This window comes from Symphodus melops (assembly GCF_947650265.1).
Source record: "Symphodus melops genome assembly, chromosome: 16".
Classification (NCBI taxonomy): domain Eukaryota; kingdom Metazoa; phylum Chordata; class Actinopteri; order Labriformes; family Labridae; genus Symphodus; species Symphodus melops.
The window spans coordinates 2,050,853-2,066,571 of NC_136706.1; the positions used below are offsets into that span (position 1 = coordinate 2,050,853).

Here is a 15,719-nt window from a genome sequence, read left to right on the forward strand (position 1 = left end):
GGGGGGGTTTAATGTGATTATCTTTGACTGTCTCACCGTTCGATTTCATTACTTTATGATTCGATTGAGAATCTATTTTTATTTGAAAGCGAGTTTTTTTTTTTAAGTTTTTTTTTTTGAATGAGTCCAGACGTCAGGATCTCCTCCAGTCAGGAGGAGTCGGACTGGCTGAACTTTTCACTGATGCTCCATTTGACTTTCTGCTGAGTTAAAGCGTTAGCTTTAGCACTTAGCAGGAATTTATTTATTTATTTTTTAAAGTTAGGAATCGATTTCAAACCTCAGAACACGAGAATCATCATTTGAGTTCTCACCTTTATGTCGTGGATTTATTTAGAGACGGGACAGAGGGCATCGAAAGTAACCACAGGTCGGATTCAAACCCGGAACGCCCACCTGGAGGACTATTTTACCCGTACGTTGGGCGTGCACTTTAACCACCAGGCTGGCGCCCCAGGGTGACACGGTTAAACGAGGTGAGCTTTGATCCGTCTGAGGGCTCGAGTTCGGCTCTTTGACAACATCTTGTTTTTTTTAACGTTTTTTATTCTGCGAACACTCTCATTGTTTTTTCCTTTCAACGTTCACAGAGCGCCGCTGAAATCAGCCGGGACGGGAAACAGAGATCATCAGAGAGCACGGGAAGCTTAATGTACCTCCATTATTACTGATGGTGTGTTACATAACAAACGAGTGGACGATCAGTTGGGGTTAATGGGATTCATCCCCAAAGACGAGGACAGCGCAGCACAAAGAAAAACAACAACTATAAATACACACGTCATGAACTGACAGCTGAACCTTTCCAGGACGCCGGCTGGATTCTCCATCGCCACACGTTCACCATCGCCACACGTTCGCCACACGTTCACCATCGCCACACGTTCACCACAGCGTCTCGTTAGCGGCGAAATATCCGCCGTACATTCAACTGATTATCAGCAACTGAAGTTTTGTGTTTCTAGAATAAAAAAAACGCCCGAGTAAGGCGAACTTTCGGTCACCGTGACGACCGGCTGAGACGGGGTTTAAGTCTTACGATAAACCGTTACAACACGCCCACCTGTCAATCATATCAGCCCCCCCCCGCCCCCCCCCCTAAATGCTTACATGCACATTGTGCTGTTTTAGCTTGTTAGCATGCACAGCCGAATTCGCACTTAATGCAAATCAACAGAAGAGGCTGATTGGTTTATATTAAAAAAAAAGAGAAAAACAAAGAAATCAAGACTCAGATGAGTGATGTGACAAAACTTGAACAGTAAATCAAACTTCCACAAACAGCTGGTTATGTTCATGCTGTATGAAAAGACAGATGATTAAGGACAACATGGAGACGGTGATGATGATGTGAATGAACGGCTGTTAGCTCTGACGCCGATCTTACCATCTAACATTAGAGCGCGAGCGGTCCAGGAGGCAGCAGCATGGAGACAGAGCAGCGGTTAGAGAAGGCAGGTACAGACACACACACAGAGCAGAATGCATTCAATGAACAGACTCGGGCTTGTCCAGGTTTCTCTAGAAACGGAGCACGTGTTCGGCCAAGCAGGTTGGCTTCAGCGCAGCAGGAAGAGCACGTGGGGGGGGGGGGGGTCTTCGAGGTAAACACTTGGAGGAGTCTCAGGACGAGGAGGAGGAGAGATGAAAAATGACCACAGCTTAAAGAGATAAAGACGAGTCCTCACCACTCCACTTTGTGATTTGGTCTTCAGGTCCAGCTTCACGACTCCGAAGCCTGGTGGAGATGACAAGACAGAGAGAAGAGAAACGACTTGACTTCACTTTTATCTGCGCTTTCTCGTTTGACGCTCTGACTTTACTCCTCAGCACTTTGAGGTTCGATAAAATGCATTATTATCGATCCAATCATTTCATTTGAATCCTGCAGAGCTTTAAAGTTGATTGAAGGCAGATGTATATCCCCCCCCAAACAGGAAGTGTCTGAACTGAAACACCAGACTGGTTTCAGGGACGGTTAATTATTTACTCTTTGGGGTTAAAATAGAGAACTCACCATAGCCCTTGCTGAAGATGTCCTTGGCAGACTTGCCCAGGTCTGAGTATGAAGGAGGGACGGCCATTGTGCTGCACAAGATAAAGTCACGGTTATAAATCAGTATAAAAAAAGTACAGGAGCTTTAAATAAACTTCTGCTCTTCCACCATATTTTAAACTCAAAGTTGTCTTTACTCAAACACTGTAATCGTTTCTATCTAAGACAAGGTGAACACTGTAACTTTTTTTTTTAGGAGAAAACAAGAAATGAGCAATTTTTTTTTTTTTTTGGTTAGGGTTTGTGGTGTCGAGTAGTGTGAGCTTTTATTTCTTTTCAGCGTGACGGTTTCGTGTCTTTAGCGTCTACTTCACCAGACAGTCGGATGTGCTGAGCTAAACTTAACGCCTCCTTTAAAAATGTTCCAGCGGCATCAAAACAGGTTTAAATTCAGGTAATGTGTGACACGACATGAGGCCTGCACGGTGTGGGGAAAATATGTGATGTCCGTGCAAACGATGTGAACTTTGATTTAAAAAAATAAATAAATAATACACACACAAATAAAGAGTTCATAGAAGCTGTCACTCTTCTTTTCTCAACCCCCACAATAAATCTACATGTCTGAGTCCTCCATGAGGATGCAAGATAATCCTGAATGAAGGCAGTGAGTGGCTAACAGATAACTAAGTTAGTAACCATTATAATTGCTGTCATACGATGAATTAGCCTGGATGCATGTGAGCTCCAGCAGAAAAGAACAAGTTGTTCCTTTAGAGGGGAGCTGACGATTAACAAGCTCTGCACCCCTTTCTGACAGAACATGAAAGAAAAGCATAAAAGAAGAAAAACTGAGTGCAAATATGACGAGACAGAGAACTTCACGAACAGCACAATCCAAGATGATTCACCGATCACCTCCAGAATGTCTTAAAATACACCGTGAGTCGAGTGAATCGTTGCATCCTTTAAATATAAAAAAAAAATGCACATTACACTACTACATGTGAGTGCATGCCTGAGATTTATGAGTTCAAGCTGCAGGACAAAGGCTGTGATCACATGTCGAGGTTGTAGTAGAAGAAGAAGAAAAAGGAAAGTGGGCCTGGATCTCCTCCTGGTGATGCTGCACGAGACAGCAGAACAGCTGGCTTTCAAATAAAGTCCCTAAAGTGAACAATGGTGCAGGACTCATGCTTCTATGGGACAAAGGACAACAGATGGGCCATGAGGGGGTCTGTCTGTGTGTGTGTGTGTGTGTGTGTGTGTGTGTGTGTGTGTGTCAGCTAGCACACATTATAGCTGTAGTAACATAGTAACTAACTAAAAAATAAAAAGACACTAAAGATAATCACAATCAAGTGGTTAAGTCTATTTTAATTATGTCCTCTTCAGATCCACACACACACACACACACACACACACACACACACTCTCTCTCTCTCTCTCTCTCTCTCACACACACACACACACACACACACACACACCCCTCCGCATAAACCAAGCTCATAAAGTCTCTAAATGAGCAGCTAACGTTGTCGTGGTTGAATCCCTGCACTATCACAGCCATCATGAGAGGATTAAAGTGTGCATTACGAGGTTAAAACATCATTACATAAGAGATCCTGCGTTAGCTAAACCGCTACACATGCTAGCCAGTCACGTTAGCTAACCTTGGGAGGTGGAAAAACGTTTTTTTTTTTTAAAACAGCGTAATAAATGATTAATTAAAGTGTCATAAAGACTCGTGTCGTTTTAAGGAGTGAGTAGCATCTCTTTACCGTTTGCTATAAGTTCAGGAAAAAGAAGGGGGGGTCCTGCAGATCCTGGAGCGTCCCTGGCGTGATGCTGCTGAGTGGATTGACAGCTAGCTTAGCTTAGCGGCGTCTATAAGGGGAACAGGGCACAATGAAGGAGACATATGACGCATGCGCAGTACCAGCGCGAATCCCGAACAAAGACTCAATAAAAGAAACAAGATAGTGATCCGACTGCCACAACATCATGACGGCCGTTTTACTCGCGTTTAATTACAGGAACTTTGTTAATGAAAATATTAAAGAACACACATTTGTAAGGATGTATATTTTTATGAATGTCTACTTAATTTTATCAAGGTTTCTTTGTCATATAATCAAAATCAATTTACTAGCTTTTGTTATTATATCTATTTATATCTGCACCTTATTTTGAAAATACTACATTTACATTTACTACATGTAAATATTTTATTCTGTTTTATTCTATTATCCTGCACTACAATGATTCAATGCAATGAAATGTCTACGTCTAATAAAGCCCCAGATATTTAGCACAGTGCCTTTTGACCTTTTGTTACCAAACGGGGGGTGGGTTTGGTTTGGCCAGGTGCAGAAGTACTGCTTGTTTGTCAGCAAGTGAAGTGTATTATACATGCAACACAATGTTATATGAACAGTGATATGAACTGTGCTGCTAAAATCTGAACTTATGTTAAAGTAATTAGTGGTCTCAGGAAGAGCTTGGTTTATTAAGACTGTTGTTTCCTTCAGACTGAGTAGGATAACATTTGGGTCTAAACAGGAGTAAACAGGTGTTGATCCCGAGGAAGAGATAATAAAAGTCAACCCTGCATGGAATTGTAAATCTTAAGGCCGTAAGTTCAGAGTAAGTTTAAGGAGGGTAACAGTTGTTGTCTTAAGTCCAAATAAGGACATGGATGGTTTTCTGTTTTCTTTGACCAATGCTGTATAAATACTAGAGTCTTTCTTTGTTCGAGAGGGTTCACATTTGGCTGGTGACTCTCCCAGGTACCATGGCTAACCTGGACTGATGCTGTTTCTTGTCTTTGTAAATAAAGTCTTATATTACATGCAAGTCAGTGTCAGCGGATATTTCTTCATCATCTACACGTTAAAGGAGGAGAACTTGAGAAACTACACAAGCAAGGCAGGCGACCTGCTTGGGGCCCCAGACTGGTAGGGGGCCCCCTGAAGGCTCATACAATTTAAATGAAAGCAGTAAACCTAAATGTGTACATTTTGACAGTGACAGTAGGAAAGCTCATTAAGGCCAACTTAATACACACAAATACCAATAAATAAGAAACACTAAGTTAACTCATTTATCAGTAAAGTGCTGTTTTCTCTGAAGGGGTAACTTGAGAAACAGCGCCCTCTTCTGGTGCACTTGTGTAATACAAGTAGTCCTGAAGTTTGCAGAAAATCCATCCGGTCCACCTTAAATGTTTATGACAAACATGACGTTTTTTCCGTGTAGAGGAGGAGGGGAAGTACCGTGCTTCTGCTGCTGCTGCTGCCCCGCCCGGAATGAAGACTGACTCGACGCTATCAGCCTGTGTGAGCGGCGGAGGGAACTCCAGCAAGGACTTTATCAGGTCCAGATCAGCAGCCAAGAGTCCAATGTTCACCGCTGCTGCCTGCCTGCCTGGCCTCTGAATGTTTGCACCTGGACTCCTGCTGCACAAAGCACCAACACTGCATGAGGGCTTGAAGGCTGTTTGCGTTACTCCAGCTCGTGTGTATTGACAGAAAGTAGAAAAAAAAAAGTTTGGAGGCCAGGGGGTTTTAGTCAGTCATGTCCGGGCAGCCCAGATTCGTGAACCCGTTTTTCAGACCGCAGTGTTTGGCTGCTGCAGCTCCGGCGGGGAAAGCCAAATTCACGCATCCTGGCAAGGCTATCCTGGCAGGTAAGAAAAGTTTGGGTGCTGCTCGCGCCCCTCATCCTCATCCTCATCATCCTCATCCTCCTCGTGCGCACAGAGGATGCTGTTAAAAGTTGTTTACAAGTTGAAACTGAGTGTGCAGATGTGAGCAGAGGAGGTTTGGCTGCAGCACTGTTTCCTAAAAAAAACTACATGGTTGTCTTAAAGGGACACTGACTGCATGTGTTGGAGTAAAATAACAAGATGTTACTGGAAAACAATGAGCAATTCATGGCTCCACTCATTAACTTTCTTACTACAAAGCCTGTCAGAACAGATTATCTCAGCCTCTGCACACTGCAGCAACAATTGTTTTTTGGCTAAGGGGCGGCAGAGTGTACAGATTGGATTATATTTTTTGCACTCGGTTATCATTGTGCGATACTTTGCAGTTTAAAATGCAAAAGAAAGAGAAGAGCCTATAGCTTCAAATACAGTTGGAATAATCAAAATATTTTCAGAATCTTTGTAAGATATCAGTGTCTGAAGTCAGGGAGAATCCTCACCTGCTAATTCAGGAGCTTCGAGTGAGCTATGATCAGAAGTTTTTAATCTGCAGGTGGTTGATTTTAAAAACCTGGCTCGGGAACATAACACGGTTTAAAGAGTCCCTTGACGTGTTCATTGCAGGATCTTGACCTTGTGAATTATTTGGCAAGTCAAGAAACACTGTCAGTCCTGCAAAAATGTGTACAATGTCAGTCCGCCTGAGGCCGCAGTGAGGGAGGATTTCAACACACTGACCCTTGAAAAGCAAAGATGAGAACACAAAGCCCTTTGAGAGTTCTGCTGCATGTGACATTTTAAGTAAATAAAACCCATTAACTGACCGTTTAATAGATGGATATCAGTGTGTTGGTCTTTTCTTTGAACTTCAGGGTGCAGGTTTGAAAGAATGAGACCTCCTTTAGTTGGGAGATTTGAACTTGTTAAACTTTGAGACATCTTGTTTAGCTCTTTTCAGGTGAGGCTGAATCGGGCCAGAGTTGAATTCTTACCAAGATTTGTCGAAATCAACGTTAGCCGAGACGACTGTCTGTCCTCCTGTCAGACATCGTGTCAAAGAGGAATCGCTTGAAACGTCTTTAATGTGTCACTGTATGTTGATATTCAACCTGGAGATGCTCATTAACTCAAGGGGGGGGTCGTACTTTGGATTATTGGAAACCTTCGACCTTTAGTCACAGATCCTCTTGGAAGATTTTTTTCATCCATGACCTCTGATTATCTTCTTGCTTCGTCAGTCAATCAGTGACAGACGCTGAAACTTCACACACAGTTTTATTGCATCATTAATGAGACGGAGCTGCACAGTCACATCTGTGGCTTCTGCTCGTGTTCAAGTTCAACAACCAGCCTGTCGGTTCACGTCGCTTTTCTCCACATGCCTGTCAGCAGTTTGCTGGGTGTTTTTCTGTTGACCTGTTGCCCCTTACACTGTGTGCTCAGAGGCCCCCCCCCCGCCCCCCCCCCTCTGGTTGTCCACGTTCAGGGCCATGAGCCACGATGACAAAGCACATCGCTCTGTCAGCCTCCTCACTCACGCCTGTCAAAGGTTCTGTACAGGACCGTTTTATTTTCACATCTTGGGGCCACAATGATAAAAACAACCACAATAACAATCACATCAACAAACACATACACTAGTGGAAGTGGCTTTAGACTCGCAGCTACTGTGTACTGAGCATGTGTAGAAATGTTTATGTCCCTGCAGTTAGCTGAATTTAAAGATGACGTCACAGTCCCGAGCTCGTCACTCGCTTTTCAACAGATCAGGCAGCAGTACTTGAAGTTGGCGTCCTCTAATCGATTGCATGAACTCCCAGAGAAGGTTGCAGCAGCAGCAGGAGGAGTGTTGGAATCCAAGTCAGACCCCAAAATATGTCAGACCGGGGACTTTGCAGCAACTTGCAAATCACAAGACTCCACCGCATGTCGAGGCTTTAAAAACCACCACGAACACAGAGGCTGGATGTCTTCACAGCATGCTGCTTTACATGACAGCCAATGAAATGACTTCTCTCAGCAGTTTGAAGAGTTTTAGGGGTTTACTGTAGGATTAAAAAAAAAAAACACTTGTGCAGTTGTTTGTGTGTTAAATGTGGACATAATGCCCAGAGACAGTTAGCCTGCCGCACCTAGCCAAGACACGTCCAGAACATAAACCCCCAATCAACCAACAACTTGTTGTAACCGGTGAGTGTCAGTAAATAGTTTCCTCATGGTTAGTGTGTCAGATAAGGCAACGTGAAAAAGCACATGCTGCTCTTTAAGACCTTTTTGGTAAAGTGTTCAAAACAATCTTTAAAATTCAAGCACTCTCCTCACGTTCTTTCCAAACACCTGTTCAAGAAGCTCTTACACGTCGGACTTGATGGACTGGTTCTGTATTTCTCCCCAGACTGAGCGTGGAGACATGATGCAGGTACGACGTGGACGTTTGTGTGCAGAGTGGTGATGTGGATTTTTGGCACCAGTTTTAATGAGTATGTTTGAGGGACAGCTCGCGTCTCTAACTAGTGTGTCGCTCTCAGACCTTTTAGTTTCATGGGCGACTTGCACATGATGTTTTGGAGAAAAAGCGGCGTTTTGTTTCGGACTGTAATCTTGTGTTTGTTCGCGCACGCACAGCCGGGTGACTTGCATGTCTGACTGAGTGCAGGGTGCACAGTGGTGAGTTTACTGCATGACATTTTGGAAGAAAGGTCGCGTGCAACAAAAGGGCCCAACACCAACTTCAGTAAACTTTTATCTTTCTTAACCCTGAGTTTTTAATTTTCACATCAATTCTGCACCCCGATTGTGAGGATGTTTGTGGAATAGATTGTTTGACTTGGAGACTTCTGTTCTGTTGTTTCTTCAGGCAGTGTCACCATCAGTGTGTTCATGAGCTTCATGCTTGGGGCGGATTCTTATTGAATGCCAATAAAGAACTTTAAGAACTATAATGCAGGTCACTCTACGTGGGCAGAAACAGTTACCAACTATCACAGACTGAAAAAGCAAATCACTAACATGCAGGACTTTAAAAAAGCTCAAGTTTCTTGTAATTAACACAAAATATGACGTCAACTAGGCATCTTATGTTCCAAAAACTTTGCAGACTTTTTACGTCTTTGTTCAGGCTTGAAGAAGCCGCCACATAAAGTCTTCACAGTTTGACTTATTTGGCTGCAGGGTGAAATCTGTGCTGCTCTTTTGACAGAAAGCTCAAGTTTCTGCACTTTATGCAAACTGCCCAGCACGTCAGAGGTGTGAGGCCATGTTCTGTGTGTGTGTGTGTGTGTGTGTGTGTGTGTGTGTGTGTGTGTGTGTGTGTGTGTGTGTGTGTGTGTGTGTGTGTGTGTGTGTGTGTGTGTGTGTGTGTGTGTGTGTGTGTGTGTGTGTGTGTGTGTGTGCGTGCGCGCGCGCGCGCGCGCGCAGTACAGTGTTGAACAGTGTGTGCTCTGAAGGCTCTGAAGGATACACGCCCCCTTCAGTTGGAGTCATGCCAGAGGGAGTATCTGTAGGCAGACTCACTGTGAGATCAGCCGAGCCAATCAGCTGCAGGCTTCCTGTTCGCTGAGGAACGGCAGATGTGTGACAGGCAGAGTTTAAGGTGGAGCTGAAGGAATGACAGAAACATACATGTTCATTATCACTAACGTGCAGTTTACCGGTACTTTACAAAACTTTCACTCAACTTTTTTTAGGCTTATGTCATGTAAGAAACTGAAACTTTTTATCCCCCAGCTATTTTAATTTTTTAAATCATTGAATTAATTTTAAACTTATTTTAATGTATAGTTATTGGATCAATAGTTACAATCATTATTGTAATAATTGTAATTGAGCAACCCTCAAGCTCATAAACATTTTTTTCCCCAAAGTAAAATTATCCTTTTTAACTTTTTTATAAATATTTATTTTGGGGCTTTTTCTGCTTTTACGAGAACAAACAGGACAAGTATTTTTATTTCATGTTACATTTACACTTTTTATTACTTTTACAATATTTAAATCACAACAATGTTATTGTAACAATGTTTTTTGTGAATGTTTAAATATTTTATTAAGGACATTTTTTCTTGAAAAAATCCTGTACATCGTTTTTAACCTTAATTAACAGGTTAAAATAAACTACTTCACCGTATTAGGTTTTCTGTTGACGCACAACATAATAAAATAGTCGCAGTTTGTCATAGCTACATTTATAAAAAAAAAAAAAAAAGTATTTAAATTGATTTTATTTTTTCAGAGTCAAGTATTTCATCTAAGAACTTTATTTTGAAATCTGTTTGTTTGTCTCCTCCTCTGATTAAGTTGAAGGATGAGTGCTTTCCTCCCTGACCTGCACTGTGTGTTGTTTAACAGAATAAAGACCCTAACCATGAAATAGTTCACATTTCTGGCCTCTCATGTTAAAACCCGCCTGTGCCTCATGTGGTTCTGTTTTCTGTTGTTACAGGAGGGATCGCTGGAGGCATCGAGATCTGCATCACCTTCCCCACAGAGTACGTGAAAACACAGCTGCAGCTCGACGAGAAGGCCAATCCTCCCAAATACAAAGGCGTCGGTGAGTTTGTGATCAATGTGGAGTTTCAGTCCGTACGGTCTGGGAGAGCATCCCTTCAGATTTCATCCCGACGTCGGTTTTGACGTTGTGTTTTTGCAGATTGGTGTGTAAACATGATGCAACGTGTGTGTGTGCGTTTGCACAGGAAGTTAATCTTTGTTATCTGTTCGCGCAGAGCTGCTGAACTTTGGCACAGACTTTTGTCGTGTTTGTCAGTGTGACTCTTGTTGTTTGAAGCTGCAGTGGACTCACAGAGAATGAAACCCAATAACGTCACTGTTTCACACTTTTAATAAATTACATGAAAAAAACGATTTGACATGCAAAGCAGCAGATTGTGATGTCAACCTCTCCTCCCCCCTTCCTGTGTGTTTTTGTTCCTTCACAGTGGACTGTGTGAAGCAGACGGTGAACGGTCATGGGGTGAGGGGTCTTTATAGAGGTCTCAGCTCTTTGCTGTATGGATCTATACCTAAAGCAGCTGTCAGGTACTGTCTAACCTATGCACGCACAAACACTGACTGAATGTACAAAGGCTTGTTTCATATACATACTTTATTATCATACATGTCAAACTGGCTAGAGTTCTGTATTCATCTTTTTGGACCACTTACCTGGGGTCCAGACCCCTCTGGGGGGGTGCTAAAGATCTCAGGGGGGCGTGAAGCTCTGTCTGCTCTGATTTTGTTAAAGTTAGACTTGTTTGTAAAAATCCTGATTTTAAAGAAAAAAACCTACTGGATAGTTTGTTCAAAGGCCTCAGAGCATTTTTTTCCAAATGACTTTCAAGAGATTTTTCACAACCGTGCAATCTGGAAAAAAAAATCCTCTTTTCACAGATCATTACTGCTCCATCTTAGTTTATATAAAAGCTGAGCTGAAGTCACTTTTTCTTTCGAGTCATTAATCCTTGTTTTCAACTTCCACAGATTTGGGATGTTTGAGTTCCTCAGTAACAAGATGAGAGATGAAACGGGGAAGCTGGACAGTAAGCGAGGATTCCTCTGTGGACTCGGAGCTGGAGTGGCAGAAGCTGTGGTCGTAGTCTGTCCTATGGAGACCGTCAAGGTGCGCTGCGCTTCAGTCGACACAAGGAGGCAGCAAAACGAGCTGCAAACACAACAGATGAAATGAAGTTATTTGTACTTTTAGAAAGGACCGTTTTCCTTTGAGCCACAGGAATGACATGAAGTTAGCCTCTTAGTGCTGTTCTTGACCCAGCGGGATTTAAAATCTGGAGTCCGCCCGGTCTGAGACCCGGAAAACAAATGCTTTAAACTCCAAGACGAGACAGAGACCAGCAAAAAAAAAAGCCGGATTTTACTTTTGGCGCGTCCTCGGTTATTTCACTGAACTTAAGATTTTCATGTTTTTTACAAACCTGACTCAACAGAATTCCCCAAACCATCAATAAGAACACCATCAAATAGGATTAATAAATTCAAATGAATTTATGGAAGACAAAATGTTGAAGTTTTGTTCTTTCTTTTTTTTTTTTGGCCCTAGCTTCTTTTAAATTCAATTTTTTCCATCTGGAAGGGAATTCAATGCTGATAGTTAAAATAAAAAATAATCCTTTTTATTTCTGTCAGAAATGAATCCACGACCTCCATTATTCTCATGACACAGCAGGACAACAAGAACCAGAAGAGTCCTTGTTACCCAAACAGCTTTCATTCCTCTCATCCTCTCCGCCTCAAACCAGATACAGATTCTTTGTATTTCCATGAAAACTAAATATGTTTTAATGCTGCTCTGCTCTTAACTCTGCCTGACCCGGATTTAAAATGCTTTCTCATTTATTTCTGTTTCGTCTCGACCATCCTCATGATTGTTGCATTTGTCAATAATTCATCTTTTTTTAATTTATTTTTAGGTCAAATTCATCCATGATCAGACGTCAGCAAACCCAAAGTACCGGGGATTTTTCCACGGGGTGAGGGAGATCGTTCGAACTGAAGGTAAGGATGATGAGCTGCGATTTACCGCCCCCTGCTGGTTAATCTCCACCACACACACACACACGCACAGACACACACACACACACACACAGGATTTAACACTGATCCTCTCTCATGTATTTAAATGATCCACTATCATGGGGCAGTTTAACCGGGGGGGTTGGGAGGATATTCTTGGATGCATCCCTCGATAAAGCAGACAGATTTTCTTCAAGAAGCAAAACAGTACAATGTTTTTCATTTCTGTGCTGGCAGCGTATCGTGCATTTTGAGATAATTTTCCTACTAAATCCTGACGTTTGTACATCAAGCATCTCATTTGTCATGATGAGTTTGTTTGTCTTTTGTTATGTGGACTGCTAGTTTTGTGTTGTGTTGCAATCCTGAAGTTTACAGAGAACTTTTCTGGCAGCCGAGTGGCGCTCATCATTTTAGCTTTTATCGTTCAGGTCTGAAGGGGACTTATCAAGGCCTGACGGCCACCGTCTTAAAGCAAGGATCCAACCAGGCCATCCGCTTCTACGTCATGACTTCACTGAGGAACTGGTACAAAGGTGTGTTTTTAAATTAATCGTTCATAAGAAAAAAGTTGCAGCCAAAAAAACCCCACTTTTTAAAAATGTGTATTTGTATTTAAAGGTGATGACCCAGACAAAGCCATTAACCCGCTTATAACTGGAATGTTTGGAGCTGTAGCCGGTGCTGTCAGTGTGTTTGGAAACACTCCTCTGGATGTCATTAAGACCAGAATGCAGGTTCGTTCAAATAACACGTTTATCACAGAGCAAATGTTCATTTAACCCAATCGAGCAGAGTAACTCACACGTCTGTGTGTCACAGGGTCTGGACGCTCACAAGTACAAAAGCACAATGGACTGTGCCGTCAAAATCATGAAGCACGAAGGACCAATGGCGTAAGTTCAGAATATGTGGAGTTGCAGTGATGTTCTCTATAAATCGTATGTTGCACAAAAGCTCTTTTAAGTTTTCACGTGAGCTGGATGTGTGAATGCAAACAATCACATTTTTCCCTTTTCTGCTGTCAGCCCACAAGTATTTCCTTTATTTATTTCAGCTAGAATCATATGGAGTTTAAAATTCCAGTTCTCTGACAACAACAACAACAACAACAGTCCCTCTGATGTGAATTAGAGCGCACTCGCACTGAGCTCGATTGTGAATCTTTAAAAGTTGTTGACGTGTTAAAGTCTTGTTTCTCGTTTGTCTTGTTCAGCTTCTACAAAGGTACCGTTCCTCGGCTGGGCCGGGTGTGCATGGACGTGGCCATAGTCTTCATCATCTACGAGGAAGTGGTGAAGTTCCTGAACATCGTTTGGAAGACGGACTGAAAGCAAACACTGTGGTGCTACACATGTCACAGAAAGCCACTGTCCCCAGACCTTGCTTCCAGGCTCTAATATCTACCTCGAAGTGATTTTCAGACAGAAACGAAGGGTTTGGTGTGATCTTAATTTAATTTTTAATAACACAGGTGAATTATTACCTGCATGTAAAAAACTGGTGATGCAGTCAGAGCTTACACCAGGTGTCTTTTATTAAATTTCAGAGGGGGGGGGAACGGTTCCTAAAGAGCTCAGGGAAGAGAGCATTTATTTAGATCTGAGTGGTGAGAAAAATGGGAATATTATTGGTGAGGAGAAGTGTGTGTCACCTATAGCGCTTTACGTTCTGTTTATACTCAGAGAGAGAAGATATCCCACCCAATATAATGTGATTTAGACACTGTAGATTCACAAATTATACTTGAAAAGAGCGATTTATAACCAGAGAACAAACCTTTTCCAGCCCTTTTATATGCAAGTACTTCCATTTTTTTTTTTTTTTTTTTTTTTTCTGAGACGTAATGTCAGATCATTCCTCAGCTAATTAAATCATTTATATTCAGATGTCACATACGACAGAGGCAGCAGGTACAGGAACGACTAAATGCCTTAAATCTAAAAATCCAGATTGTAGTTTTTTTTTTCTTTTTGCAAATTCTGCTGTATAGACGGCCTATTTAGAAATGCACATTCACAAAACAGTGGATTTAGGTGGTGTAAAAGGCGTTCAGAGGTGTTTTAATTCACTTATCTAGACTACTAGATAATACTAGATTTATGCTTTTAAGAAGTGCCTATGTATTGTGCGATTCATTTTGAGATCTTTTGAGATTAAGAATGATTGAATGTTGTGTGTACTGAGTCACTACAATTTATTATTATTTTTTTTGATATTATTGCACACCCTGCAGTATTGCCGGATGTTTATTTCCAGGCAGTTATTTTTCCGAGATGTTCATATCTTTTCTACTCATCACAGCTGTTTTTTTGTTTAATTCTGTGCTTTGAAATCTTAAATTGCCTTTAATGCATAGACATGCCTGCGTGAGAAATGCGATTAACAGTGCCTTCCATCTCATTCCATGGATGATTATATGATTTAGAAGTGAAACTTTTAATGATGTAACGTTCAATGCCTTTACTTTTATTTTTTTTTAACACCAACGGATGACACGATGTGCTAAAATGCTGCTCATTAAAAATGATGCCATGTTGAAGTCTGGACTTTGTAGCTTTGTGGGTCATGTTTACATGCAATGCAATCATTTGTTTAACAGATGTTTACTTTGAGCAAGCCCTCATTCTGCGTCATCTGCAACATGGCCTCACATATATGAAGATGTAATGTATGCAAAGCTTTTTAAGTATCTTTTAAATTGTAACACACTGAAAACTTCCAGCAGTTAAAAGAACAAGTATTGTGCCTTCAGTCTACTTAAATCTGATAAATGTTCTCACAAATAAACTTGGGATCAGACTGTTAATGTTGTGATCTTTATTTCCAATTATAATATTTTTCTTTGCTTCTTTGGAATAATGGTTATTCCTTTTTTTAACCTCTCATCACTATTTCCTTTCTGCATTCTTTTATTATTATTTCAAAAAGTAATCAGACTGCATAAGGGTTCAGAGGTTAGCGTGCCGTTGCCTCACAGTGAGGAGGTTCCTGGTTTGAATCCCTGTCAGACAGGAGCCTCTCTGTGTGGAGTTTGCATGTTCTCCCTGTGCATCCAGTTCTCTTCAGGTACTCTGGCTTCCTCCCACAGTCCAAAGCCTTTGTCTGTTTCTGTATGTCAGTCCTGTGATTGACTGGTGACACAGTCAGGATGTATCTGTCTCTCACCCAATGACTGCTGGGACCACACGACCCTTAAAGATAAAGGATGGATTGAACAGAAGCAATTGTTTTTTTGACCTTCTTGGGGTTTTTTTCAATACTTTACATCTAAGGTTATTTTCATCCCAACCCTGTTTATTATTATTTTTTTTTACAAATATGTATAAAAAATGTAAATTTTTTATTTTATTTCCATAGTCAATTTTATTTTTTTCCATCATTTTTAAAACATGTTTTCCCTAAATATATCCTGATGCCCTTTCTATTAATTGTATTATTTCATTTCGTAGTCTTTTTTTTTTTTTTTTTTTTTTTTTACATCTT

At 41.4% G+C, this 15,719-nt stretch overlaps 1 protein-coding gene and 1 long non-coding RNA gene across 2 annotated transcripts; one reads left to right on the top strand and one right to left on the bottom strand.

The window, feature by feature from the left end:
- Window positions 1-1,603: 1,603 nt before the first annotated feature.
- On the bottom strand, window positions 1,604-4,932 carry LOC306836724. Its single transcript, XR_013780810.1, has 4 exons — window positions 4,918-4,932; window positions 3,778-4,377; window positions 2,018-2,088; window positions 1,604-1,738 (listed from the first exon to the last, which is right to left on the bottom strand). It is a non-coding gene; the product is annotated as an uncharacterized lncRNA (long non-coding RNA).
- A 327-nt stretch (window positions 4,933-5,259) lies between these two features.
- Window positions 5,260-15,042, top strand: slc25a1b (slc25a1 solute carrier family 25 member 1b). The gene is made up of 9 exons (XM_079363949.1): window positions 5,260-5,684; window positions 10,147-10,254; window positions 10,643-10,742; window positions 11,184-11,322; window positions 12,131-12,215; window positions 12,665-12,769; window positions 12,855-12,970; window positions 13,056-13,129; window positions 13,450-15,042. Exons 1-9 carry the CDS (start codon window positions 5,573-5,575, stop codon window positions 13,562-13,564), a joined length of 954 nt encoding a protein of 317 aa, XP_079220075.1. The 5' UTR covers window positions 5,260-5,572; the 3' UTR covers window positions 13,565-15,042.
- Window positions 15,043-15,719: the final 677 nt, after the last annotated feature.

Excerpts from the sequence above, each read along its gene's own strand:
- slc25a1b (XM_079363949.1), top strand. The coding sequence starts at position 5,573 with ATGTCCGGGCAGCCCAGATTCGTGAACCCGTTTTTCAGACCGCAGTGT. Across the intron at positions 5,685-10,146 it reads TGGCAAGGCTATCCTGGCAG|GAGGGATCGCTGGAGGCATC; the intron begins GTAAGAAAAGTT and ends CTGTTGTTACAG. Across the intron at positions 11,323-12,130 it reads GTCCTATGGAGACCGTCAAG|GTCAAATTCATCCATGATCA; the intron begins GTGCGCTGCGCT and ends ATTTATTTTTAG.